Source organism: Chiloscyllium punctatum, chromosome 30 (genome assembly GCF_047496795.1).
Source record: "Chiloscyllium punctatum isolate Juve2018m chromosome 30, sChiPun1.3, whole genome shotgun sequence".
NCBI classification, from domain to species: Eukaryota; Metazoa; Chordata; class Chondrichthyes; order Orectolobiformes; family Hemiscylliidae; genus Chiloscyllium; species Chiloscyllium punctatum.
In genome coordinates this window covers 42309898-42337282 of record NC_092768.1, presented here as the reverse complement: position 1 = coordinate 42337282, position 27385 = coordinate 42309898, and the positions used below count along the sequence as shown (strand labels likewise).

General features: G+C 45.6%; 1 protein-coding gene across 1 annotated transcript; it reads left to right on the top strand.

Moving 5' to 3' along the window:
* Positions 1 to 933: 933 nt before the first annotated feature.
* LOC140455442 (zinc-binding protein A33-like) lies at positions 934 to 27384 on the top strand. Its single transcript, XM_072550316.1, has 6 exons — positions 934 to 1566; positions 16002 to 16097; positions 16179 to 16412; positions 19179 to 19201; positions 19294 to 19451; positions 24464 to 27384. The coding sequence occupies exons 1-6, from the start codon at positions 1126 to 1128 to the stop codon at positions 24994 to 24996; spliced, it is 1485 nt and encodes a 494-aa protein (XP_072406417.1). The 5' UTR covers positions 934 to 1125; the 3' UTR covers positions 24997 to 27384.
* The last annotated feature ends 1 nt before the right edge of the window (position 27385 follows it).

The following is a 27385-nucleotide window of genomic DNA, read 5'->3' as shown; positions in this document are numbered from 1 at the left end:
ATCGCTCCTTGTTTCAGCGTTCCCTGACACTTTATTTTGTGACATTCCATGGGCTTCACACATAACTTTGCCACTGCATTTACAACCACAGTTTTGTTTCTGCTGTAGTCCTTGTTTAAAATGATACACATTTTTGAATTTAAAAAAGAGTCTGTAAAAGCTTCAAGGTTCTGATCTATTGTCATAAGACATGCAGTGCTTTCATGGTGATGTGACAGTGTGATGGTTTTACCACTGGACTGTTCACCCAGACAATGTTCTGGGAAATCAGGTCCAGATCCTGCCACAGCAGATGGTGGAATTTGAGTTCAATTAAAAAGAAGTCCGATAATAAGAGTCTAATGACGACCATTATCAGGAAAAACCCATCTGTTTCAATAATGCCCTTTAGGAAAGGAAAGTGCCATCTTGGCCTGGTGTACATGCAACTCCAAATCCACAATAATGTGGTTTGATTCCACACTGCCCTCTAGGAAATTAGGGATTGGCAAAAAATGCTGGCCTAGGCAATGATGCCCACATCATTCTACCAAAACTGAACAGAACAAGCAAACCAGGAAAATTTCCCTGGCTTACCCCAAAACGTTAGCAACCTCCTCACTCCCTACGAGTAAGGTCCACGTTTAATGTATCTACAATACAATATTGTAGATGTTGGAGTTTTGCATTTATTGAAAAAAAAACAGAAACCGCCGGAGAAACTCAACAGGACTGGCAACAACTGTGGAGAGAGAAACAGTTAATACTGTGAATCAAATCTAACTTTACTTTGGAAATAACTTTGACCAGCTTCCCCCAAGTGAAGAGTAGAAATGGTTTTGTTGCCAAATTCTAGGAAGTGGCCACATGGTACAACTGTGTCGACATTCCCATCAAAGGCTCTTCAAATTCCTGCCTCCCCCCTCCCCTTACTATCTTCATCTACTATCTCTCTCCGGCTCACGGATTTGTGTTTTACACATTCAAAGAAAGATCTTTGCCGTTTTGGGTCGGCAAACCCTTGCAGTGTCCCTTTAAGAAGCCTGACCGGGAAATGAGTTTCACAACAAACTGGGAGAAACGAAACTGATGGTAAAGTGAGCGCCAGGGACAGGGACAGGGACAGGAGCAGGAGCAGTCGGTGAGATGGCCCTCAGTAAACACATCTTATCCCTGAATGAGGATTTAACCTGCTCCCTCTGCCTGGCTGTGTTTGTGGAGCCGGTGCGGTTGCAATGTGAGCACAACTTCTGTAAATGCTGCATCCAGAAATACTGGGGGAAGCAGCGTCAGGCGGTGTCCTGCCCACAATGTCAGCTCGTTCTCTCCCGGAGGAGCTACACCAGTAACAGGGTGCTGGCTAGTCTCTGTGGGAAGGCCCGGCTACTGGAGCTGAAGCTGCCGGAGGGTCACTCTGACTGTGAGGGTCAGGGGGAGAGTGTACACCAGGTCTGTGAGGAACACGGGGAGAAGGTGATCCTGTTCTGTGAGGAGGATGAGATTCTGGTCTGTGCCAGTTGTGTGGGTACCCCCCTCCATTCAGATCACAGGTTCCTGCCACTACAGCAGGCGGTTCAAAAGTACAAGGTAAGGTTGGGGGGGGTAGGGGGCAGAGAGGAGAGTTATCCGGGACCAATCTTCTATTGTTTACTGGGTTGTATTTAAGGCAGTTTAAAGTTCCTGGTGAAATTTGCACATTCCTTCTGTTTGTTCACTTTCAGCCCAATGCTGACCTCCTGCAGTGAGAAATCAGAATTGCAGTATGATTATGGCCATTGGTGCTGCTACCTTACCCCCACCTCCTGCCTTTTCCCCATATGCCTGTGCACCACTTCTTTCCAAATAATCACCCAGTACCTCTTGAAGGCCTCAGTTTATCCTACCCACATGACATTTTCAGGCAGTGTATTCTATACTTGCTCCATGAAAAGCTTTATTTCCACTCATATCCTTGTTTTGTTTGAACATCATTTTAAATCTTGTTCTTGTTCTCTTTTAGAAATTTTAGCCCAATCTGTTCTGTCCAACCCGCTCATGATTTTCAAAACCTCAATCAAATCTCCTCTCCATCCTCTTCTCTGGAAGGAGATCAGTCCCAATTTCTTCGAACAATCCTCATGAATGAAGTTTCTCATCCCTGGAGCCCTTCTTGTTAATCATCTGCAGTCTCTCCAGTGCACTCACATCCATCGCATACCATGGCATTCAGAACAAATATGGACTCGTTCTGTCACTAACCTTGGGACCTTAGTCAGCAAATGACAAGGACTGAAAATTATTACCAGTAAGCTGCTACTCCGAGATAATTTATTCATCATTTGTGAAAAGACCATAAAATAGGAGTGGCTCTTTTAGGAAGCCAAGCGCACTCACCTTGATTAGAGTCATAGAGATATACAGCACGGTATCAGACCATTCGGTCCATCTTGTCCATGCCAACCAGATATCCTGTCCTAATCTAGTCCATTTTGCCAGCACTTGGCCCATATCCCTCTAAACCCTTCCTATTCATATACCCAAGCAGATGCCTTTTAAATGCTGTAATTGTACCAGTGTCCACCACTTCCTCTGGCAGCTCATTCCATACACACATCACCCTCTGCGTGAAAAAGTTGCCACTTAGGCCCCTTTTATATCTTTCCCCTCTCACCCTGAACCTATGCCCTCTAGTTCTGAAAAGACCTGTCTATTTATCCTATCCATGCCACTCATGATTTTATAAACTTCTATAAGGTCACCCCTCAGCCTCCAATGCTCCAGGGAAAGCAGCCCCAGCCTATTCAGCCTTTCCCTATAGCTCAAAATTCATCCAACCCTGGCAACATCCTTCTAAATCTTTTCTGAACTCTTTCAAGTTTCACAACATCTTTCTGATAGGAAGGAGACCAGAATTGCATGCAATATTCCAACAGTAGCCTAACCAGTGTCCTGTCAAACCACAATACGACCTCCAGACTTCTATACTCAATGCTCTGACCAATAAAGGAAAGCATACCAAATGCCGTCTTCACTATCTTATCTATCTGCGACTCTATTTTCAAGAAGCTATGAACCTGCACTTCAAGGTTTCTTTTTTCATCAATATTCCCTAGGATCTTACCATTAAGTGTATAAGCCCCATTCTGATTTGCTTTTCCAAGATGCAGCCCCTCAAATTTATCAAAATTCAACTCCATCTGCCACTCCTCAGCCTATTGGCCCATCTGATCACAGTCCCATTGTAATCTGAGGTAACCTTCTTCTCTCTCCATTACACCTCCAATTCTGGTGTCATCTGCAAACTTACTAATTATACCTCTTATGTTGAAATCCAAATCATTTATGTACATGATTAGATTGTGATGTTCCAAATATTCTGCTGTTCGAGTCATAGAGATGTACAGCACAGAAATAGACCCTTCGGTCCAACTTGTCCATGCCGACCGGATATATTAAATTAATCTAGTCCCATTTGCTAGCATTTGGCCCATATTCCTGTGAACCCTTTCTCTTCTTATGCCCATCCAGATGCCTTTTAAATGTTGTAATTGCATCAACCTCCATCACTTCTTCTGGCAGCTCATTCCATACATGCACCACCCTCTGTGTATAAAAGTTGTCTCTCAGATCTCTTTTTCCTTTCTCACATTAAACCTATGCCCACTAGTTTTGGATTCCTCTAACCTGAAGAAAATACCTTGTCCATTTACCCTGTCCATGCCCCTCATGATTTTATAAACCACTATAAGGTCACCCCTCAGCCTCTGACTCTCCAGAGAAAACAGCCCCAGCCTATTCAGCTTCTCCCTATAACTCAAACCCTTCAACCCTGGCATCATCCTTGTAAGCCTTTTATGAACCCTTTCAAGTTTCACAACATTTTTCCTGTAGCAGAGAGACCAGAATTGAATACAGTAGTCCAAAAGAGGCTTAGCCGATGTCCTGCCCAGCTGCAACATGACCTCCCAACCCCTGAACAGGAAGTAATAATTTCTGGTATCTTAATGCAGCTTCAAGTTAGTTTCCTTCAGTGTCAGCTGTGCTGTGTTTCCGCCATTGCTGTTGTCTGTGGAACAGCCATAATTACATGTCTGTGAACACACTGCCCACATGCTCCTAGCTATTGGTTCCCATCCTCCACATCCAAACCTTCCCAACCAATTGAAAAGTGAACATTACCTGATTGTCAGTCACACAACCCTTTTCCCTATCACTGACATCTTGAAGTGTTCAAAACTCGTTTTTTTTCCTCCTGGTTTGTGCACTATAGAGTTTTGGAGATTATTGTTCCTTTCTTGGAGTCTCCACAACAGTCCAGGAGGGTTGGTAACTCTAGCTGCAGTGTATCTTTAAATTTCCTCATTACAGACTGATTCTGTTGTGACTGGATAGTTTACTCTGTAAGTAAGTTTCCTTCATTTCAGTGTTTCCATTATTACTGTGGTGTGGGGCAGTTTGAGTTAAGGTTATATTCATTCAAGGCAGAACTGATAGCTATGCACTGATAGGAAGTGAACACACATCCGATCTCTCTCAGCCACGTTGATAATGTCAGAAGTTGGACAGTGGAATTTTGGAAAATACAAGGCAATTGCAAAATTTGACTGGGGAGTTGAACTGGTTTTGCAACTCAAGATGAGAGCACAGGGTGGTTTGATATGTTGAAGCTTATACTATACAACATATATTAAAGAAGAGAATGCTTTCCATTGTTGAAGGAAGGAGAGAATCAGGAAACTGGAAGCAGGCCTGTGAACTGGATTTGTCATTGGGAAAGTCCTGAAATTTTGCTAACGACGATGTGTTGCCTCCTTGTTGCCTCCTTGTTGCCAGGGCCAAGGATGTGTGAGAGTGGGCACAAATCATTCTCAAAAGGAAGAGCGAGCAGCCAGAGATTGTGGTACGCATTGGTACAAATGACTCAGGCAGAAGGAGCGACGAGGTCTTGCAGAGGGAGTTCAGATTTAGGTAATAAGAAAATCAAGGTGCCTGGGGTTGTCATCTTGGGGTTATTATCTGTACCGTATGTCACTGAGGTGAGAAATAGAAAGATAGAACAGTTAAATGTGTATCTAAGGAGCTGGTGTAGGAAGGAGGGCTTCATATGTGTGGGCTATTGGCATGTCTTCCAGGGCAGGTTGGACTTGTACAAAAGTGGAACAGCTTGTATCTAAACTGGACGGGCATCAATATACTGGCAGGGAGGTTTGTCAGAACTTAAGAACAGAAGAACTAGGAGCAGGAGTCGGCTGTCTGGCCCCTTGAGCCTGCTCCGCCATTCAATAAGATCATGGATGATCTTTTCATGACCTCCGCTCCACTGACCATATCCCTTAATTCCTTTATTTTTTAGAAATTATCGACCTGAGCTTTAAAAGTGATTGCTGAAATAGCGTCAACTACTTGCCTGGGCAAGGAATTCCATAGATTAACAACCCTCTGGGTGAACAAGTTCCTTCTCAGTTTCGTTCTAAATTCTGCTTCCTCTCACCTTGAGGCCATGCCCTCTTGTCCTAGTCTCACCTACATGGAAACATCCTATCTATTTCTATTTTATCAATTGCTTTCATAATTTTATACATTTCTGTAAGACTCCCCCCCCCACCCCCCCCCACCCCCCCCCCACCCCCCCACCATTCATCCAAACTCCAATGAATATAATCCCAGTCTACTAAGTCTCTCCTCAGAAGCCAACCCCCTCAACTCCAGAATCAATCTAATGAACCTTTTCTGTACCCCCTCCAGTGCCAGTACATCCTTTCTCCAGTAAGGAGACCAAATCTGTACACAGTATTCTAGGTGTGGCCTCACCAGCACCCTGTACAGCTGTAATAACATTACCTCTCTGTTTTTAATCTCAACCCCTTTAACAATGAAGGACAGAATTCCATTTGCCTTTCTAATTACTTGTCTTACCTGGTGATCAACCCTCTGTGATTCATGCACAAGGATACCCAGGTCCCTCTGCACAGCAGCATGCTGCAACTTTTTACCATTCGAGTAATAATCTATTTTGCTGTTACTCCTACCAAAGTGTATGACTTCACATTTACTAACATTGTAGTCCATCTGCCAGATCTTTGCCCACTCACTCAATGTATCGATGTTCCGCTGCAAAGTTTCACAGTCCACTGCACACTTAGCTCTGCCACTCATCTTAGTGTCAACAAACTTTTGACACCCTACACGTGGTCTCCAACTCCAAATCACTTGTCTGAATTGTAAATAGTTGTGGTCCCCACACCGATCCCTGAGGCACATCACGAGTTACTGATTGCCAGCCATAGTAGCACTCATTTATCCTCACTCTTTGCTTCCTGTCAGTCAACCAATCCTCTATCCATGCTAATACTTTACCCCTAACACCATGCATCCTTATCTTATGCAGCAGCCTCTTGTGCGGCACCTTGTCAAAGGCCTTTTGGAAATCTAGGTACACCACATCCATTGGGTCCCCGTTGTCCACCTTGCTTGAAATGTCTTCATAGAATTCTGAAAGATATGTGAAGCATGACCTGCCCTTCATGAACCCATGCTGTGTCTGCCCAACAGGGTAATTTCTTTTGAGATGCCCTGCTATTTCTTTCTTGGTAATAGACTCAAGCTTCTTCTCCACTACAGAGGTTAAACTCACTGCTGTATAATTCCCCATCTTATGTCTACCTCCCTTTTTAAACAGTGGCATCGCATTTTCTATTTTCCAATCTGCTGGGACTGCCCCAGTGTCCAACCCTCTGGGACCTTGCCTGTGACTAAAGAGTATACAAAGTTTTCGTACAGTGCCCTCCCCCACTTCCCTCGGTATTCTGGAACAGATCCCTCAGGTTGTCTACCTTCATGCTTTTCAAAACACTCAATACCTCCTCCTTTGTTTGTTGGAATGTTGGAAAATTGCTGCCAGTCCACCAGGTATTTCTTCCACCATCTCTTTTAGTACCCGGGGATGCATCGCATCCGGTCTATCTGTCCTTAGCTCCATTAGCATACCTGATACTACCTCTTCTGTAATAGTCATTGTTTCCAGGTCCTCACCTACCTTCGTCTCTAAGTCACTTACTGGCATGATATTAGGATCCTCCACTATGAAGACCGATGTAAAGTACCTGTTCAATGCCTCAGCCATTTCATTTATATCCCATAACTAACTGCCCCATCTCATTGTCTAAAGGACCAACATTTACTTTAGCCACTCTTCTTCATTTTATATATTTATAGAAACTTTTACTGTCTGTCTTTATATTCTGTGCTAGTTAGTTCACACCAGTCAGGAGGGGTTAAATGAGTATGGCAGGGGTTTAGGAACTAGAGCAGTGCGTTAGCAAGTGACATCAATGAGGAGGAGTTCCAGCCTAAGGATAAGAGGAAGAACAGACAGGGAGAGGTTACTGAACATGCAAGGACTTGAGGTCTGAGGTATACCAGTTTTAATTCAGAGTATGACAGGTCAGGCAGCTTAGATTAATACATATAACTGTGATGTTGTTAGCTATGACAGAGACTTGGTTGAGAGAGGGACAAGTCTGGTTACTTAATGTTTCGAGACTTAGATGTTTCAGGTGTGATTTACCTGGCATATAAATGTTGACATATGTATGGCATGACCAAATGTACAGACCATCAAATCATTTTATGAATAAAGTATATTTTTGAAATTAAAAAAAAAGTGTACTCCCTGCAGGATTTCCCTGGGGCAGGCTACTTCGATGTGACCTTCAGAAGCGTGAAGCAGGACGAGACGTGCTCACGTTTCTTCTTCCAGAAGGTGCACAAAGAGAGCTCCGTGCTCAGCAGCCTGAAGAAAGAAGATGGCTCGGTAACGTCATCTCAGGCTGACGTCATGAGGATCAGCAAATCCTTCTACGCCAGCCTGTATGACTCGAAGCCGACCGACAGCGCGGCCTCCCAGTCGTTCCTGTCCTCTATCACGGAGGTCCTAGATGACGGAACACGAGAGAGGCTGGACCAGCCGCTATCTCTGGATGAACTGACCAAGGCCCTCGAGTCCTTCGAAAAGAATAAAACTCCCGGAAGCGACGGCTTACCGGTCGAGGTTTATTCCGCTCTTTGGGACTTGATCGGCCAGGACCTGCTGGAGGTGTATGTCAGTATGCTCCGGGCAGGTACCATGAGTGAATCCATGAGGAAAGGCATCATCACCCTCGTCTACAAGCGGAAGGGGGAGAGGGAGGAAATTAGAAATTGGAGACCGATCTCACTGTTAAATGCAGACTACAAAATCCTGTCAAAGGTCATCGCCAACCGGGTCAGGTCTGCTCTGGGATCGGTGATCCACCCGGACCAAACCTGTGCTGTACCGGGCAGGAAGATCTCTGAGAGTCTCGCACTCCTCAGGGATACGATCGCCTACGTGCAGGACAGGGGGGTGGACACCTGCCTCATCAGCCTGGACCAGGAGAAAGCCTTTGACAGGATATCGCATACATATATGAGGGATGTCCTCTCCAAAATGGGCTTTGGGGAGGGAATCGGAAATTGGATCAGACTGCTCTACACCAACATTGTCAGTGCAGTCTCAATCAATGGGTGGGAATCAGATAGCTTCCCTGTAAGATCTGGAGTCAGGCAGGGATGCCCCCTCTCACCCGCCTTGTTTGTGTGTTGCATAGAGCCATTTGCCGAATCCATCAGGAAGGATGCGAGCCTGAGAGGGGTGACTATTCCTGGCAGCGGGGGCCTGCAGGTTAAGGCCTCCCTGTACATGGATGACGTCGCTGTTTTCTGCTCGGATCCGCTGTCCGTGCACAGACTCGTGTGCATCTGCGACCAGTTCGAACGGGCCTCGGGGGCCAAGGTAAACCGAGGCAAGAGCGAGGCCATGCTCTTCGGGAACTGGGCCGACCAATCCTCTATCCCCTTCACCGTCAGGACTGACCACCTGAAGGTGCTGGGTATTTGGTTCGGGGGGGCTGGGGCGTGCGCCAAGACCTGGGAGGAGCGGATCAGGAAGATGAGACAGAAACTAGGCAGATGGGGGCAACGGTCGCTCTCCATCGCGGGAAAAAACCTGGTCATCAGGTGTGAGGTACTCTCAGTATTGCTATATGTGGCACAGGTCTGGCCTATCCCCAGGACCTGTGCCGCCGCAGTCACCCGGGCCATCTTCCAATTCATTTGGAGATCAAAGATGGACCGGGTCCGAAGAGACTCTATGTACAAAGACCGGTGCAATGGGGGAAAAAACACGCCCAATGCCACCCTCACCCTGATGGCCACCTTTGTGTGTGGCTGCATCAAGCTGTGCGTGGATCCCCGGTACGCAAACACCAAGTGTCATTACGTACTGAGGTTCTACCTGTCCCCGGTGTTGCGAAGGATGGGCCTGGCCTCGCTGCCGCGGAACGCTCCGAGTAGTTGGACCGTTCCGTATCACCTGTCCTTCGTGGAGAAACTTATGAGGAAAAACACCTTTGACCACAAGTCCATCAGGAAGTGGTCAGCACGTAGCGTCCTTGAGACCCTTCGGGAAAAGGAGAGGGCGGATCCTGTCGAGCGGTTCCCTGAGCAGACTGTCAAAGCCATTTGGCAGAATGCCTCATCGCCAGAACTTTCCAACAAGCACCAAGACGTGGCTTGGCTGGTGGTGAGAAGGGCTCTGCCTGTGAGATCCTTTATGCACGCCCGGACTCTCTGCCGCACCGCACGCTGCCCTCGAAGTGGCTGCGGGGGGGACGAGACTGTCACACACCTCCTTCTGGAATGTGCCTATGCAGAGGAAGTCTGGAGAGGAATGCAGTGGTGCTTGTCGAGGTTCGTCCCGAGCAGCGCCGTGACGCGGGACTCCGTGCTCTACGGCCTGTTCCCCGGGACTCACACCGAGACGAACATTAACTGCGCCTGGAGGATCATCAACTCGGTGAAGGACGCTCTCTGGGCGGTCCGAAACCTGTTGATCTTCCAGCTGAAGGAGTTGACCCCGACCGAGTGTTGCAGACTGGCACATTCCAAGGTCCAAGACTACGTGTTGAGGGACGCGCTGAAGCTTGGGGCAGCTGCCGCCAAGGCGCGGTGGGGAAAGACCACTGTGTAAGATCGGCCTGCCGAAAGAAGAACAGGGGGCCCATACAGACGTTTTTTTGGGCTCTGCTGATGCCTCAGCCAAATATATGTATATATACAAGATTGAAAAAATGCACAGGATTGTAAAGGACAAGAATAAAGTCGAATCTGTGTTTGTAAATATGGACATATGTATGGCATGATCCAATGTACAGACCATCAAATCATTTATGAATAAAGTATATTTTTGAAATAAAAAAAAGTGTACTGCCTGCAGGATTTCCCTGGGGCAGGCTACTTCGATGTGACCTTCAGAAGCGTGAAGCAGTGTGAACAGCTCCTGAAGGTCTTCAAGGAGAAGGAAGGGAAGCCACTGTTTTCCATCTTGTCAGCGACCCCATTGTGTGTGCTTCCTGCACAGAGGAATCGGGTTGTTACAATCCATATGTACAACCCCTATGTTCCAGCGGCTGATGTCCTGACCTTCCTGGGAAGGTATGTCCAAGTTGAGGGAGAAGCCACTGATGTGATCGACCCCTTTGGGATCTGGACCAGTAAGCGGCAGTTCAGGGTAACTCTGAGGGCCGATGACAGTGGGAACATCCTCCACCCACCCTCGAGCTTCGCAATCGGAGGGAGCAGAGGCTACCTGACATATGCAGGGCAGCCGAAAGTGTGCCGAACCTGCGGGAAGTCGGGACACGTGGCGGTGGATTGCAAAGTGACCATCTGCAGGAACTGCAAACAGGAGGGTCACTTGACCAAGGACTGTCAGGAAGACAAGAGCTGCAACCTGTGCGTAGAGGCGGGCCACATGTACAAGGCCTGCCCAAGACGGGGGGGCCCCACTTACGCACAGATGGCTGGAGGTGGCAATGTGAGCCGTGGACCCCCAAAGACCAGTAAGGTCCACCCAGACAGCAGGGAAACGGAGTCTGGTAGCACCCAGAAAGAAGAACAGGCTGGAGTGGAGGAGGCGGCAGCCAGCGGAGAGACACAGCAGCTGATCCTAGCTCTAGATGGGCAGATGGAAGAAATGGAGGAGGAGGAGGTAATCAAGCAGGCGGAGGAGTGGATACCTGTTAAAAACAGGAAGAGGAAATCTTGCCAGGCCCCCAAAGCCTCCCAGCAAAGGGGGAAAAGACAGCTGCACGAGGGAGGGACGGCCAGCTCTTCGGAGGGGGAAGATGGACGCACAGAAGGTCATCACCACCAGAAGAAGAGACAGAGCGCCGTCGGTAAAGAGGAGGGCATTTCCTCTCAACCAGGAAACAACGGACCCCCCGAAGTCCACCCTCCACCCAGTGAGAACCAGGAGGTACCCACTGCCCCACAACTACAGGCAACCGAGAGCTGCGATCCTCTGACAGTCCCACTGTCAGACACAGAACTGGACAGTGAGGACCCTTGCCCTGGCTCAATGACACCAGAGCGGGTAAATGACCCCAGTGAGGAGCTGGATAGCTACCTCAGCCCAGCGAAGGTCCAGCAGTTCGTGCTTACCTTGGGGATGTAGACAGCCACCCCAGAGACAGGACAGTCATATGGACAATGGTAACCCCATAAGCTGGGGGTTAAAGAAGTTTCATTTGCAGGGCACCCACTCAGTAGGTGGGTTCCGCTGAAGCCACAGCCAAATACCAAGAGACTGGATAGTTAATTAATGTAACTGTTAATAGGATAACTGTGAATTTGATTAATTCAATTTGTTCTTTGTAATGTTAAGAAATGCAATGTATATAACTATGAATGACATGGAAAATTGTACAAGTAACAAAGATTTATTTACATGAATAAAGTATATTTTGAAATAAAAAAAAACCTGCAGGATTTCCCTGGGGCAGGCTACTTCGATGTGCCCTTCAGAAGCGTGAAGCAGTGCGAACAGCTCCTGAAGGTCTTCAAGGAGAAGGAAGGGGAGCCGCTGTTTTCCATCTTGTCAGCGACCCCATTGTGTGTGCTTCCTGCACAGAGGAATCGGGTTGTTACAATCCATATGTACAACCCCTACGTTCCAGCGGCTGATGTCCTGACCTTCCTGGGAAGGTACGTCCATGTTGAGGGAGAAGCCACTGATGTGATCGACCCCTTTGGGATCTGGACCAGTAAGCGGCAGGTCAGAGTAACTCTGAGGGCCGATGATAGTGGGAACATCCTCCACCCACCCTCGAGCTTCGCAATTGGAGGGAGCAGAGGCTACCTGACATATGCAGGGCAGCCGAAAGTGTGCCGAACCTGCGGGAAGTCGGGACACGTGGCGGCGGATTGCAAAGTGACCATCTGCAGGAACTGCAAACAGGAGGGTCACTTGACTAAGGACTGTCAGGAAGAAAAGAGCTGCAACCTGTGCGGAGAGGCGGGCCACATGTATAAGACCTGCCCAAGACGGGGGGGCCCACTTACGCACAGATGGCTGGAGGTGGCAATGTGACCCGTGGACTCCCAAAGACCAGTAAGGTGCACCCAGACAGCAGGGAAACGGAGTCTGGTGGCACCCAGAAAGAAGAACAGGCTGGAGTGGAGGAGGCGGCAGCCAGCGGAGAGACACAGCAGCTGATCCTAGCTCTAGCCGGGCAGATGGAAGAAATGGAGGAGGAGGTAATCAAGCAGGCGGAGGAGTGGATACCTGTTAAAAACAGGAAGAGGAAATCCTGCCAGGCCCCCAAAGCCTCCCAGCAAAGGGGGAAAAGACAGCTGCACCAGGGAGGGATGGCCAGCTCTTCGGAGGGGGAAGATGGACGCAAAGAAGGCCATCACCACCAGAAGAAGAGACAGAGCGCCGTCAGTAAAAAGGAGGGCATTTCCTCCCAACCAGGAAACAACGGACCCCTCGAAGTCCAGCCTCCACCCAGTGAGAACCAGGGGGTACCCACTGCCCCACAACTACAGGCAACCGAGAGCTGTGATCCTCTGACAGTCCCATTGTCAGACACAGAACTGGACAGGGAGGACCCTTGCCTTGGCTCAATGACCAGAGCGGGTAAATGACCCCAGTGAGGAGCTGGATAGCTACCTCAGCCCAGCGAAGGTCCAGCAGTTCGTGCTTACCTTGGGGATGTAGACAGCCACCCCAGAGACAGGACAGTCAAATGGACAATGGTAACTCCATAAACTGGGGGTTAAAGAAGTTTCATTTGCTTTCATATAACAGGGCACCCACTCAGTAGGTGGGTTCCGCTGAAGCCACAGCCAAATACCAAGAGACTGGATAGTTAATAAAGGTGACTTAATAGGATAACTGTGAATTCGATTAATTCAATTTGTTCTTTGTAATGTTAAGACATGCAATGTATATAACTATGAACGACATGGAAAATTGTACAAGTACCAAAGATTTATTTACATGAATAAAGTATATTTTGAAATAAAAAAAAAAGATTGAGGGGATGTAAAAGACGGGGAATTTCGAGCGAATATTTTAGCTGTACAGAGGGAGGACATCTTGGAAGGTTCATCCAGTGAGGCCTTCTGGTTAGAGCTCAGGAATAGGAAGGGTGCAGTCACTATGGTGGTACTGCATGACAGGCTTCCCAATAGCCAGTGGGTGATAGAGGAACAGATGTATGGACAGGTTAGAGAGAAATGTAAAACCAACAGTTTTTTTCCTATTTTGACTGGGGATTGCCTCATTGCCAGAGGCTTGGATGACTGGGGGGTGCTGTTCTTTCGATTCAGGAGGGTTTATTAAAGCAATATGTCAACAGCCCAACTCGGGAAGGGGCCACACTAGACTTAGTACTGGGGGATGAACCTGGCCAAATGACTGAAGTTTCTGTGGAGGAGCATTTGTGATCAGTGACCATAATTCTGTAAGTTTTAAGTTATCTATGAATAAGGACAAGGTAGTTCTCAGGTATAAGTACCGAATTGGGGGGAAGGCTAACTATAGAAATATTAGCCAGGAATTGGGGAATGTAGATTGAGGGAGGCTGTTTGAGGGTAAGTCCACATCTGGCATGTGGGTATCTTGAAAAGGCCAGTTGATTAGAGTTCAGGACCAGCACGTTCCTTTAAAAATGAAGAATAAGGATGGCAAGATTTGGGAACCTTGGATGATGACAGAAATTGTGAGCTTCCTCAAAAAAAAAGGAGGCGGGTGTAAGATTTAGAGATATGAAGTCAGCCAGAGCACTCTAGGAATATAAAGGAAGCAGGAAAGAATTTAAACAAGGAGTTAAGAGGGCTAAAAGAGTGGAGCCCGAGGAAGTTGGTGAGGTCCTTCACAAATACTTTGTATCGGTAATTACAAAGAGAAGGATGTGCTGGATAGTGAGTCTAGAGAGGGGTATGTTGATATTCTAGGGCATGTCAATATAAACAAAGGAGGAGGTATTGGGTGTTTTGAAAAGCATGAAGGTAGACAACCTGAGAGATCTGTCCCAGAATACCGAGGGAAGTGGGGGAGGAAATTGTTGGGAACCTGTACAAAAACTTTGTATACTCTTTAGTCACAGGCAAAGTCCCAGAGGGTTGAAGAACAACCAATTTTGTTCCTTTGTTTAAGAAGGGCAACAGAAATAATCACGGAAATTACAGTCTAGCGAGTCTTACATTAGTGGTGGGTAAATAAACATTCCGAGGGATAGGATTTACTCACGTTTACAGAAATGTGGACTTATTAGTGTAGACGTTGTGTGGGCGAGGTCATGGCTCACAAAGGTGACTGAGTTCTCTGAGGAAGTGACCAAGATGATTGACGAGGGCAGTGGATGTTGTCAACATGGACTTTTGCAAGGCCTTTGACAAGGCCTCTCACGGCAGGCTGATACAAAAGGTGAAGTTACAGGGGATCTGCGGTGAGCTGGTAAGATGGATATGGAACAGGATTGTCATAGAAGACAGAGAGCAGAAGTGGAAGGGTGTTTTTCAAACTGGAGATCTGCTCTTGTGTTCTTGATTGAGGGGAAACAACGTCTTGGAATCTAACCTGATTTTATAATCTTGACTAAGATTTGTTCAGCACAAGCTCAAAGAACAACACCTTATTTTCAGCTGAAACAATTTACACCCTTTTTAGGTTTCAAATGTGAATTCAAGAACTTTTGACATCACTCACAGTTTCTGTTATCCATTTCTCTTTCATTTTCCTCTCCCACCATTCCCCCGAACCCCATAACAAATAGCCCTGTTTTGTTTCTGTCTTGGTTTGCTGTTGGTATAAAGGATCCATTGCTTCCCTTTCACACCTGAAATTACGCCAATTTGACATCTCCTTTCTCTTTCACTGCAATCGTTATCAGGGAGGTGATGGCCTGCTGGTAATGTCGCTGGACTGTTAATCCAGCAATGCAGGTAATGTCCTGGGGACCTGGGTTTGAATCCTGCCATGACCGATGAAAAGATTTTGAATTTAATAAAAATCTGGAAATAAGATCCAATGACAAACATGAATCCATTGTTGGAAAAAACCTATCTGTTCACTAATGTCCTTAAGGGAAGGAAACTGCCATCCTTACCTGGCCTGGCCTACATGTGATTCCAGACCCACAGCAACGTGGTTGTCTCTTAACTGACCCCTGACCTTGTCAGCAATGCACTCGTCTTGTGAATGAATAAATAACACTTATGTTGTTTGCACTGGGTCCCCATGCCCTTTATTCCCCTCGCTTCTCCTCCGCCTCTGTCAAATGTATTAAAAAATGTTCTAACCCCTTTTCAGTTTTGCAGAAGAGTCAGATCTGCTGAGTTTCTCCGGCATTCTCTGTGTTTGTTGCTAAAGGTTTAGTCTATGCCCAATTTAGAGGCTCAAGAATCCCCATTTAACACCCAAGACCAGCACATAGTTAGTTATAAATAATTATGTCTGACCTTTCCAATCCATTAATCTGTTTTATGTAATAGTTACTGGTCAACCGGTTATTAGTTTGAACCTATCCGAATCACGGAAGATTTTTCATTCTGCTTTTTATAAAGAGAAGTTTCCCATAAATGTAATGAGTAACATGCTCCTCACGGCTGCCCTCACATTTTGTCATACAATGGCAGACATTGCAATGGATTATAGTGAGATCTGATTCCATTTATAGGACCAGCTGAAAGCATCCTTGGATTCCATGGAGGATAAACAGAGACATAAGAGTGAATTAAAGCGACAGCAGGAGGGGAAGATTTCTGAACTGGATGTGAGTATGATTTTTGTTTCCCCTTAAAGACAATGAGCCTTTAGCAACCTGCTGTTCCAACGCTCTCTCTCACTATCTTAGGAACTCTCTGGGTCACTGGAACAAGAGATCTCCACCCAGTTTGCAAAAATCCGTCAACATCTTGATGAGAAAGAGAAACGTTTAATGGAAGGGCTGAGGAGACAAAAGGAGGAAGATCTGCGACTGATGGAGGAAAATCTGAAAGAAATTGAAGAGGAAGTTGTGTCACTTGATGAGCAGATAGGGAACCTTCGTCTAGAAATTGAGCAGCAAGATGGAATCGCTTTTCTCAAGGTGACCCTTTATAACCAATCCCCAAGCTGTAAGCAATGTTTCATAATGAAGCTCAAACCCCACAATGAGGACAACTAGGTATCAGCAAAGAACAAAGAAAATGTACAGCTCAGGAACAGGCCGTTCGGCCCTCCAAGCCTATGTCGATCCAAATCCACTGTCTAAACCTATTGCCCAATTCCTAAGCATCTGTATCCCTCTGCTCCCCACCTACTCATGCATCTGTCCAGATGCATCTTAAATGAACCTACCATATCTGCCTCTACCACCTCTGCTGGCAGCGTGTTCCAAACGCCCACCACCCTCTGTGTGAAGTACTTTCCACATGGATCCCTCTTAAACTTTTCTCCTCTCACCTTGACAGCGTGACCTCTCGTTACTGAATCCGTCACCCTGAGAAAAAGCTTATCTCTCTCCACCCTGTCTGAACCCATCATGATCTTATAGACCTCAGTCAGGTCCCCCCTCAATCTTCTTTGTTCTAATGTAAACAATCCTCACCTACTCAGCCACTCTTCATAGCTAGCACCTTCCATACCAGGCAACATCCTCGCAAACCTTCTCTGCACCCTCTCCAAAGTGTCACATCCTTTTGGTAATGTGGTGACCAGGACTGTACACCATAATCTAAATGCGGCTGAACCAAAGTCTTGTACAATTTTAACGTGACCTGCCAGCTCATACTCAATAATCCATCTGATGAAGGCAAGCATACCATATGCCTTCTTGACCACTTTATCAACCTTTACAGCCACCTTCAGGGTACAATGGACCTGAACTCCCAGATCTCTCTGCTCTTCAACTTTTCCCAAGGCTCTTCTGTTTACAGTATAGTTGGCTCTTGAAATAGACTTCCTAAAATGCATCACCTCACATTTGTCTGGATTGAACTCCTTCTGCCACTTCTCCGCCCAACTCTCTTGTCTATCCATAACCTCCCGTATTCTTTGACAGTCCCCTATGCTTTCTGCTACCCCATCAATCTTTGTATCTTCTGCAAACTTACTGATCAGACCAACTCTGCCCTCTTCCAGATCATTTATGTATATCACAAACAACAGTGACCCCAACACTGACCCCTGTGGAACATCACTGGTCACCTTTCTCCATTTGGAGAAACTGCCTTCAACTACTACTCTCTGTCTCCTGTTGCTTAACCAGTTCTTTATCCACCTAGCTCGAACACCCTGCACACCATGTGACTTCACTTTCTCCATTAGTTTACCATTGTGATCCTTATCAAGCGCCTTACTAAAGTCCATGTATATGACATCTGCAGCCTTTCCTTCATTTATCAACTTGGTCACTTCCTCAAATAGCTCTGTTAAGTTGGTAAAGCATGATTTCCCCCGCACAAAACCATGTTGCCTATCACTGATAAGCCCATTCTCTTGCAAATATAAATAGATCCTATCCCTCAGTACCTTCTCCAGCAGCTTTCCCACCACTGACATCAGGCTCACTGGTCTGTAGTTAACTGGAATATCCTCACTACCCTCCTTGAACAGGGGGATAACATTAGCAACTTTCCAGTCCTCTGGCACCTCACCTGTTATCAAGGATGATACAAAGATATCTATCAGGGCCCCAGCTATTTCCTCTCTCACCTCCCTCAGCAACTTGGGATAGATTCCATCCAGTCCTGGGGATTTGTCCACTCTAATATCCTCTAGCCTACCCAACACATCCTACCTCCTTGCGTCAACGTGCTCCAGAGTAAACAAACTTCTATCTCTAATCTCAATATTCATCATGTCCCTCTCCTCAGTGAATACTGATGCAAAGTAATCATTGAGAATCTCACCCATTCTCTCAGGTTCAACACACAGCCTTCCTTCGTTATCCTTTTGTGGACCAATCCTTTCTCTAGTTACCCTCTTGCTTCTTATATATGAATAAAAGCCTTTGGGATTCTCCTTAATTCTGCTCACTAAAGTTATTTCATGACTCCTTTTATCCCGCTTGATTCCTTGTTTAAGATTGGTCCTACTCCCCTGAATTCCTCCAAAGTCTGTTCTGTTGTTGCTGCCTGGACCTTATGTACACTTCCCTTTTCCTCTTGGTTAGTCGCGCAGTTTCTCCACAGTCCACAAATCTTGCCTTTCCTATCCCTGGTTTTCAAAGGGACATGCCTATCCTGCACTATCTTCAACCTATCTTTGAAAGCCTCCCACATATCAAACGTGGACTTTCCTTCAAATAGCTTCCCCCAATCCCCATTTCCCAGTGAGGATTGTGGAGATTCTGTTGCACTGTCAACACCTGGCTGCAGTATAACTGCGGAGAAGCAGGAAGAGGTGGCCTGTATCGATATCATTGTGATTTGGCACAGCAATTGAAAATCTTTCAAAGCAGAAGATGATAATGATAATGGCAGTGGGGGTAGGGGGGAGATCAGAGGAAACAAGACACAAACACAGAAAGGGGGAACCTCCTCTTGTGTTGCTGAAGAAGGTGTAACATCATTGCTAGCAGTTCAGTGCTGCACAGACCCGAGGCAGCCTCTGAGTCACTGAATAAATAGGCACCTGGAATACATGGATCTGATCAGTGACCCTTCTACAAAAGAGGTCCTGTTGAGTGGGTCTATTACAGGGTGGGGGTGCTGAGCTGGTGCATGGTGACAGACGTGGTATTGCATTCCTGGAATCTGTGAAAATTTCCTCTACTTCCCATTACGTTTATCTAAAAGCACCATTTATATATAAACCCATTCTAAACAGCATCACAAGTATAATAATGTGTATCTGTTTCTCTGTTCTGCAGGAACTGAAAAGACTGAGAGAAAGGCAAGTATCCAATCCAAACCCACACATGGTTTTACTCTGTGATCCCAGTTTTTATTTAGCAGCAAGTGACTATGTCCGTTCCATTTTAACAGGTACTTGGATGAAGGGGAGGAAGGAGATGATGAAGAGGATGATTCACAGTGCAGTGAAGATGAAGAAATACTGACATTTCCAAGAGGGAAGTACATAGAATTCCAAGGCCCATTGCTTTACACCGTGTGGAAGGAGATGAAACAGATGATCTCTCCAGGTAAGAAACCCCACAGTATTGCGTCCTCTCTTTGGAAAGCTGGCTCTTCTCTTCTCTTCTCCACTCTCCTGTAACTGCTGCCTGTTGTTAAGTTCAGAACAGCAGGGGGCAGCAGTCTTTATGATCTCACTCAAGAGAGACCATTTTTTTTAATGTGACACAGGCATGCAGGAGTCATGGAACCATCTTACTGGATAAAAACTGAAAGTACTGTGGAGGCTGTAAATCAGAACCAAAAATAGAAATTACTGTAAAAGCTCAGGAGCTCTGGCAGCACCTTTGGAGAGAAATCAGTTAGTGTTTCAGGTTGAGTGACCCCTCCTCAGAACTATCTTACTTGATAATTAGACACTCGCACTTGCCTCTGTGACTGACTGGACAGTGATCAGACTTGGGAGCCCTGGTGGATTATGTTCCTGTCTGACCTCAGAATCCGAATGGTGAGGCTAACAACCGGAGGAAGCCTGTTTCGCCTCAAGCCTGTTCACCCATTCGCAATGATTGTGGCTGACCTTGCATCTCACTACATGCTTGTCCCATCTCCCTGTATCCCTTAAGGTTAAACATAAATTGCCAGCCTCAATTTTAAAATGAGGAATAAGTCTGCTTTTCGCAGAAATGAATTTCAAACTTCCAACACACGTACCATTTGTGTGAAAGTATTTCCTAATTTTACTCCTGAAAGCTCTAACAGGAGGGCAGGAATGGTTTGGGGCCTATTTCATGGTTAGATGTGACTGAGTCCAAAGTCTGGTTTTCAATAATTGACTTTCAGACACTTGTCGCAATGTTCTTGTGAACATTTGTAGTTCAGGTTGTGAATGTGGTTGTTGGTTAGCTTGCCTAATCACCTTAACAGATCGGGACATAGAAATATTAAGTTGAGTAGAACAACAACACTACGTGGAAGTGGCAGTGATGATGTTACCTATGTGAAATGTGGAGCTTATTCAAGGACTAGCTACTGAGCATCCTTAATAAATATATACTGGTCAGGCAGGAAGGAAGTTGTCGAGTGAGGGAGCCGTGGTTTACTGAGCAAGTTGAAGCTCTTGTCAAAGGCCTATGTTAGGATGAGACATGAAGGCTCAGTTAGAGCACTTGAGAGTTACAAGTTAGCCAGGAAAGACCTAAAGAGAGAGCTAAGAAGAGCCAGGAGGGGACATGAGAAGTCATTGGCAGGTAGGATCAAGGAGAACCCTAAGGCTTTCTACAGCTGTATCAGGAATAAAAGGATGACTAGAGTAAGATTAGGGCAATCAGGCATAGTGGTGGGAAGTTGTGCGTGGAGGCCAAGGAGATAGGGGAAGCACGAAATGAAAACTTTTCATCCGTATTCACATGGGAAAAAGACAATGTGGTCAAGTAGAATACTGAGATACAGGCTACAATACTAGATGGGATTGTTGTGGTTCTGTTCGCCGAGCTGGGAATTTGTGTTGCAGACGTTTCGTCCTCTGTCTAGGTGACATCCTCAGTGCTTGGGAGCCTCCTGTGAAGCACTTCTGTGATCTTTCCTCCGGCAATTGTAGTGGTTTGACCACTTCACTTCACGCTTCACAGGAGGCTCCCAAGCACTGAGGATGTCACCTAGACAGAGGACGAAACGTCTGCAACACAAATTCCCAGCTCAGTGAACAGAACCACAACAACGAGCACCCGAGCTACAAATCTTCTCACAAACTTTGAACTAGATGGGATTGCGGTGCATAAATGAAGGTGTTAGCAATTCTGGAAAAATAGGTAAGTCCGCTGGACCGGATGGGATTTATCCTGGGATTCTCTGGGAGGCCAGGGAGGAGACTGCCGAGCCTTTGGCTTTGATCTTTATGCAGTCATTGTCTACAGGAATAGTGCCAGAAGACTGGGAGGATAGCAAATGTTGCTCCCTTGTTCAAGAAGGGGAGTAGAGACAACGCTGGAAATTAAAGACCAGTGAGCTTTACTTCGGTTGTGGGTACAGTGTTGGAAAGGATTATAAGAGATAGGATTTTATAATCATCTAGAGAGGAATAAGTTGATTAGGGATCGTCAACACGGTTTGTGAAGGGTAGGTCGTGCCTCACAAACCTTATTGAGGTCTTTGAGATGGTGACTAAACAGGTGGATGTGGGTAAAGCGTTTGATGTGGTGTATCTGGATTTCAGTAAGGCGTTTGATAAATTTGTGGATGACACTAAGGTCGGTGGATTTGTGGATAGTGACGAAGGATGTTGCAGGTTATAGAGAGATATAGATAAGCTGCAGCCTGGGCTGTGATGTGGCAAATGGAGTTTAATGTGGAAAAGTGTGAGGTGATTCACTTTGGAAGGAGTAACAGGAATAGAGAGTACTGGGCTAATGGGAAGATTCTTGGCAGTGCAGTTGAGCAGAGAGATCTGTGTCCAGGTACATAGATCCCTGAAAGTTGCCACCGAGGTTGATGGGGATGTTAAGAAGGCATATGGTGTGTTAGCTTTTATTGGTTAGAGAGATTGAGTTTCAGGACCGTGATGTCATGCTGCAGGTGTACAAAACTCTGGTGCTTAGAGTATTGCGTACAGTTCTGGTCACCGCATTATAGGAAGGATGTGGAAGCTTTGGAAAGGGTTCAGAGGAGATTTACTGGGATGTTGCCTGGTATGGAGGGAAGGTTTCTGAGGAAAGGCTGAGGGACTTGTGGCTGTTTTTTGTTAGAAGAAGTTTGAGAGGTGACTTCATTGCGACATATAAGATGATCAGAGGGTTAGATAGGGCGGACAGTGAGCGCCTTTTTCCTCAGATGGTGATGGCTAGTGTGAGGGGACAGAGCTTTAAATTGATATTGGACAGATGTCAGAGGTAGGCTCTTTACTCAGAGAGTAATAGGGGCATGGAAAGCACCGACTGCAACAGCAGTAGACTCATCAACTTTAAGGGCATTTCAATGGTCATTGGATAGGAATATGGACAAGAATGGAATAGTATAGGAAAGATTGGTTCCACAGGTCGGCGCAACATCGAGGGCCGAAGGGCCTGTATTTCACTTTTATGTTCTAAATTCTGTGGTGATGAAACGTCTGTATGCCCACCCACCAGCTTGGTGAGCTAACCTACACCTACTTGTCTCAAGGCTTTGTTAAAGCATAGGAAATATGACCTTTCACATTTCTTGAGGATTTACCGTCTGTGTTGTGATCTTCCTGGACCCTGTACCTCCATGAAATGGAATGAGGCTGCGTAGAGACACAAATTGGCAGCTATTTGAATATGCGTCAGGGAAATGTTACTGTCCGGTTTACGCAACTTTTTTACTTTGACGATCGTGTCTGAGAATCTAGCTGACAGTAATCACATTTGTTATCGTAGTTTCTCCCTATTTACTGCACCCGGCCTCCCAGTACCGAACAGTTACAACACAGAACGAGGCAATCTGATCCATTGAGTACAAGCTGGTGCTCTGCAAGAGTCGGTGTGGACTCGATGGGCTGAATAGCCTGCTTCTGTGCTCTAGGGGCTCTTTGATTCAGCTGGACGTGGCCACCACCGGTTCGCAGTAATCACACTAATTTTATTGTTTAGCTTCAGGCCCTCGTCCAATTTGTTTCCCAAGGCCACAAAATAATCAGAAACTGCTTGGAAAACTGGATCAAATCCCTCCTTGACCCAAACCAATGGACAAAGAACCACAGGTTTTCTAACCTCGCTTCCTATTATTACCAGTTGCAGTCCAGGTATCCATTCTGGTGAATCTACACTGTGCTCCAGCCAGGGCTCAGATTGCCTGCAGAGCTCTGGGTGTAGTGTGTCTAGGGAAACTCAGCATCTGTGGGCAGGGGAACAGACTTCCGGGTCTGTGAAGACACTGCTTTGAAAGTCTAAAGAAGACACTGCCTGAGCTGCTGAGCTTCTGCTGCCCTCTCTGTTTTTATTTCAGATTTCAATCACCCACAGTACCTTGTTTTTAATCCGCTATGATGAATATTTTGTATTGCTGAAGCATAACTTGTTCTCCCTTGCTTTCTTGTCTTCTCGATATAAAGCCTGACATTCCATCACTCTTTTAATGAATTTCCCCACCTGCTCATGACATTTTAATAATCCCTGACATCTGGATCTTCAGATAACGTTACACCTCCATGCTGAGAGCTCTTAAACACTTAGGAAGTACCCTGTTCTATCATTTTATGCCAAAAGTGAATTATCTCCTAGTCTCCAACATTGGCGTCTGATTGTCAGAGCTCTGTCCACTTACTCTGTCTGTCAGTATCTTTTATCGCTTTACTCTTTCATCTGCATTGCTTATAATGCTACCCAGCTTTGTATCATCAGCAAGATTGGAATTATGATTTTCTATTGCTTTATCAAAGTTGGGAATGAAGATGGTTCATAATTGAGGCCCCTTCGAGGACAGCACTTGTCATAATTCCTAATTTAGATTCCTTCTCCTTTGTCTTGACTCTCTGCATCTTGTGCTCTGCCAATTTGTCATCAGTACCATGAGCTTCAATTTTTGTTTGTGAGTTCTTTTATAGAATGCCTTTTGGAAGTTGATATAAAGAGCATCCATTGACATTTCCTATCCATTACTTTACCTCTTCAAAACATTTGATTAGAACCATGAAGCATGACAGTCCTTTCAGAAGTCCATGCTGGTTTTACCGATCCATTAGAAGATAGGAGACCGTGCCACGAGAGCCCTGTGCAGGTCCCTTTAAGGGGAAACCAGGACAGCTTCAGAATTGGTGGAGAGAAGTTTGCATTAAAGCCTTGCTCTGTAAAGGGGCTTCTGTCACACAGTGGTACTGTCTCTGCTTCTGAGTCAGGAGGTGCAGGTTCAAGTCACACCACTTCAGAGGTGTGTCACATCTGAACATGTTGATTAAGGAAAAAATGTTTGGCTTTGTGTCGGGGCTCTTGTGGCGTAATATAGACGTCCTAACATTACTGTATACTGGATCTACTCTGTAAGACTTTCTGATTCCGAAATTATGAATATTGTGTCCATGTTCCTCAGTAAAATATTGAACATAATGTTTATTTTATTTTGCCAGTTCCAGCCTCACTGACCCTGGATCCAAACACCGTACATCGTAACCTCATCCTGTCAAAGGACCTGACCAGTGTGAGAGCCGGAAACAGCACATTCATGCTTCCTAACAATCCGGAGAGATTCGGCACCGTTCCATTTGTCATGGGATCACAGGGATTCACATCAGGGAAACACTACTGGGAGGTGGAAGTGGAGGATAAGACTGAGTGGACACTGGGTGTGGCTGAAGAGTCATCCAGTAGGAAGGGAAGCTTCCACCTCGGGCCAGAATACGGTTACTGGACCGTGTGGCTTACCGGTGGCAATGAGTATAGAGCTAACGATTGTCCATTTGCCCAACTGACTCCGAATGTGAATCCCAGGATGATTGGTGTTTACCTAGACTATGAGGGAGGACAGGTGATCTTTTACAATGCTGAAGATATGTCCCTTCTCTATACTTTCACTGACATGTTCACCGAAAAACTCTTTCCTTTATTCTATCCTGGAACAAGCGATAATGCTCCTCTTAAATTGCGTCATTTAGAACTGTAGATGTAACTTACAGATTGTCTCAAATTCTGGGGAGAATGTGACCACTGCTAGCTGAATATTCCACATATTACAAGTAACGATTGAGGCACATTTAGGAACAGCGCCAGGAAAAAGGAATTTGATGATGAATAGTGGGGGATGAGAGCCTGCGTTGGAAAGTGTTTTTGTCCTGACCATTTGGAGTGTACTCACTGACTGGAGTGTGTGTTACTGTGTAGCATGAAGTTGTTCCAATTTCACTTCTTGGCTCCTCACGTCAGCTTCCCAACCAAGGGAACTCCCTGGTCAGAACTTCCCAACTCAGTCCTGGTCATTCCCCTGGCAGAACCTCTGCTACTTTGTGAATCTGGCCTCTGTGTAATGAGATGAAGTAATGACAGTCAGTGTGAGGAAACTGCATCTTTTACACACAGGCAGACGTTGGTAATCATATAAATTACCAAGTGGCATGTGGCTCAGTGGTTAGTAATGCTGCCTTAGAGTGCAGAGACACAGGATAGATTCCAGCTTTGGGTGACTGTTGGTGTGGAGTTTGCACATTCTCCCCGTGTCTGTGTGGGTTTCCTCTGGGTGCTCTGATATCCTCCCACAATCCAAAGATATGTAAGTTAGGTGAATTGGCCATGCTAAATTGCCCATAGTGTTCCGGGATGTGTAAGCTAGGTGCATTAGTCAGAGATAAACGTAGAGTAATAGGGTAGAGGAATGTGTCTGTGTGGGTTACTCTTCGGAGGGTTTGGTGTGGACTTGTTGGGCCAAATGACCTGTTTCCACTCTTGAGATTTTATGATTCTATGATAAAGTAAAGATCTACATCACTGTAATCTGGGAATACAAGATGATCAGGGGGCCTTCGTTAGTATGAGCAAGTGCAAAGATTTTGCTTGGGGATAAACCAATATTCTTCGAGAAGAGAATATTACAAATCAGAAATCTATTTTTTGAAAACACAATTCTGATTGTGCAAGAGTTGTAGATGTGGCTTACTTCTAAAGTTTTATCGTACTGCACAGGAAATAACTTTTCTTTATAAAGTCAAGGTTTTTGACTGAAATTTCTTGTGTACTGTATGAATCTCCGATTCTATCCAACTCTGGCAGTTGGGGAATTTAAATATGAAATATTGCATTGGGGTTGCTGACTCGGGGATTCCCAGACTATTGTTAAAAATAGAAATAAAATTAGATGTTTTTTTGCTTCTCATTCACAAATGCTTTAATTGGGGTTGGAGGGGGGAGTGGAATTCTGTGGTCTTTACTCAATCTGGTATGTGACTTCAGACCCACCACAATCTTAAAAGCATTTAACTGTTAAAATATTTCTGGACTTGGTTAAAATGGATCGAAATATACAGGCTGCGCAGCATCCCTCAAGACACCAGAAAAGGCAGTGCCACAGCTAGACCTGAAGAATTTGTGAAATTCACACTAACAAATGAGACCTTGTGCCACATTTCATGTTAAATAGTCCTACAGCCTCAGCAAGAAACAACTTGTTGTATTCACAATGTCATCATCTACAGCCAATATCCCAGCAAACATTGAGGGCCGAAGGGCCTGTACTGTGCTGTAATGTTCTAAAAACCCAATCAGAACCTGTGTGCTATCATTGAGAAAACAGCTTGGGTATGTCCTATATCACAGACAGGAGGGGTGGAAGTATATTGGTATATAGTCCAGAGGATGAGTTCTCAACATTGTCTTCACAGCCCTGTTGTCTCTCAGGATGAAGTCTAAAACAAGCATAGAAACCTTCCATTACTCTCTTTGGCCCTCCAGTAGCTGCTGAATCAGTACATTTCTATGTTGGATACTACTTGATTGGCAAGAATACAGAATGCACTCTGGATGAGGGATTCCCATGTCAATCAGCAACAGTAGCTTAGTAGTGCCACTACATATCCATACTGGCCATGTAGTGAAGGACATTTCTGCACTGAGACTGGGACTGTCGCAAGTGTGAGGCAACAAATAAGGAACAAAACTTACTTAATCTCACCATCTGATTGTTGCAGATATATGGGTTCATAAAGTATTGGTGGTGACAACTGCACAGACCTAGCCTTCATGTTCTATGACACTACGACTAAAGATTCAGTAAAAATCTAGGAACTCAACTGTGAACATATTTGAGGCACTGTGGCCCATCAGCATCTGCAATTGTATTTGACCACAATCTGTTAGTTCACAAGCACAGTGATGAGTGCAATAGGACATGCAAGGATAGGCTGAAGGCATGTCTCAAACTGAAGTTCCAACCTTGTGAAGCTACAACTTAGTACTCCAGTGATATTCATTCACAATTAGACTGTTGTTTAGTTCTTTGTAAATGTCAAATAATCAAAATATATTAATCAATCAATCTAATATATTCTGCTTAATTGTAATCC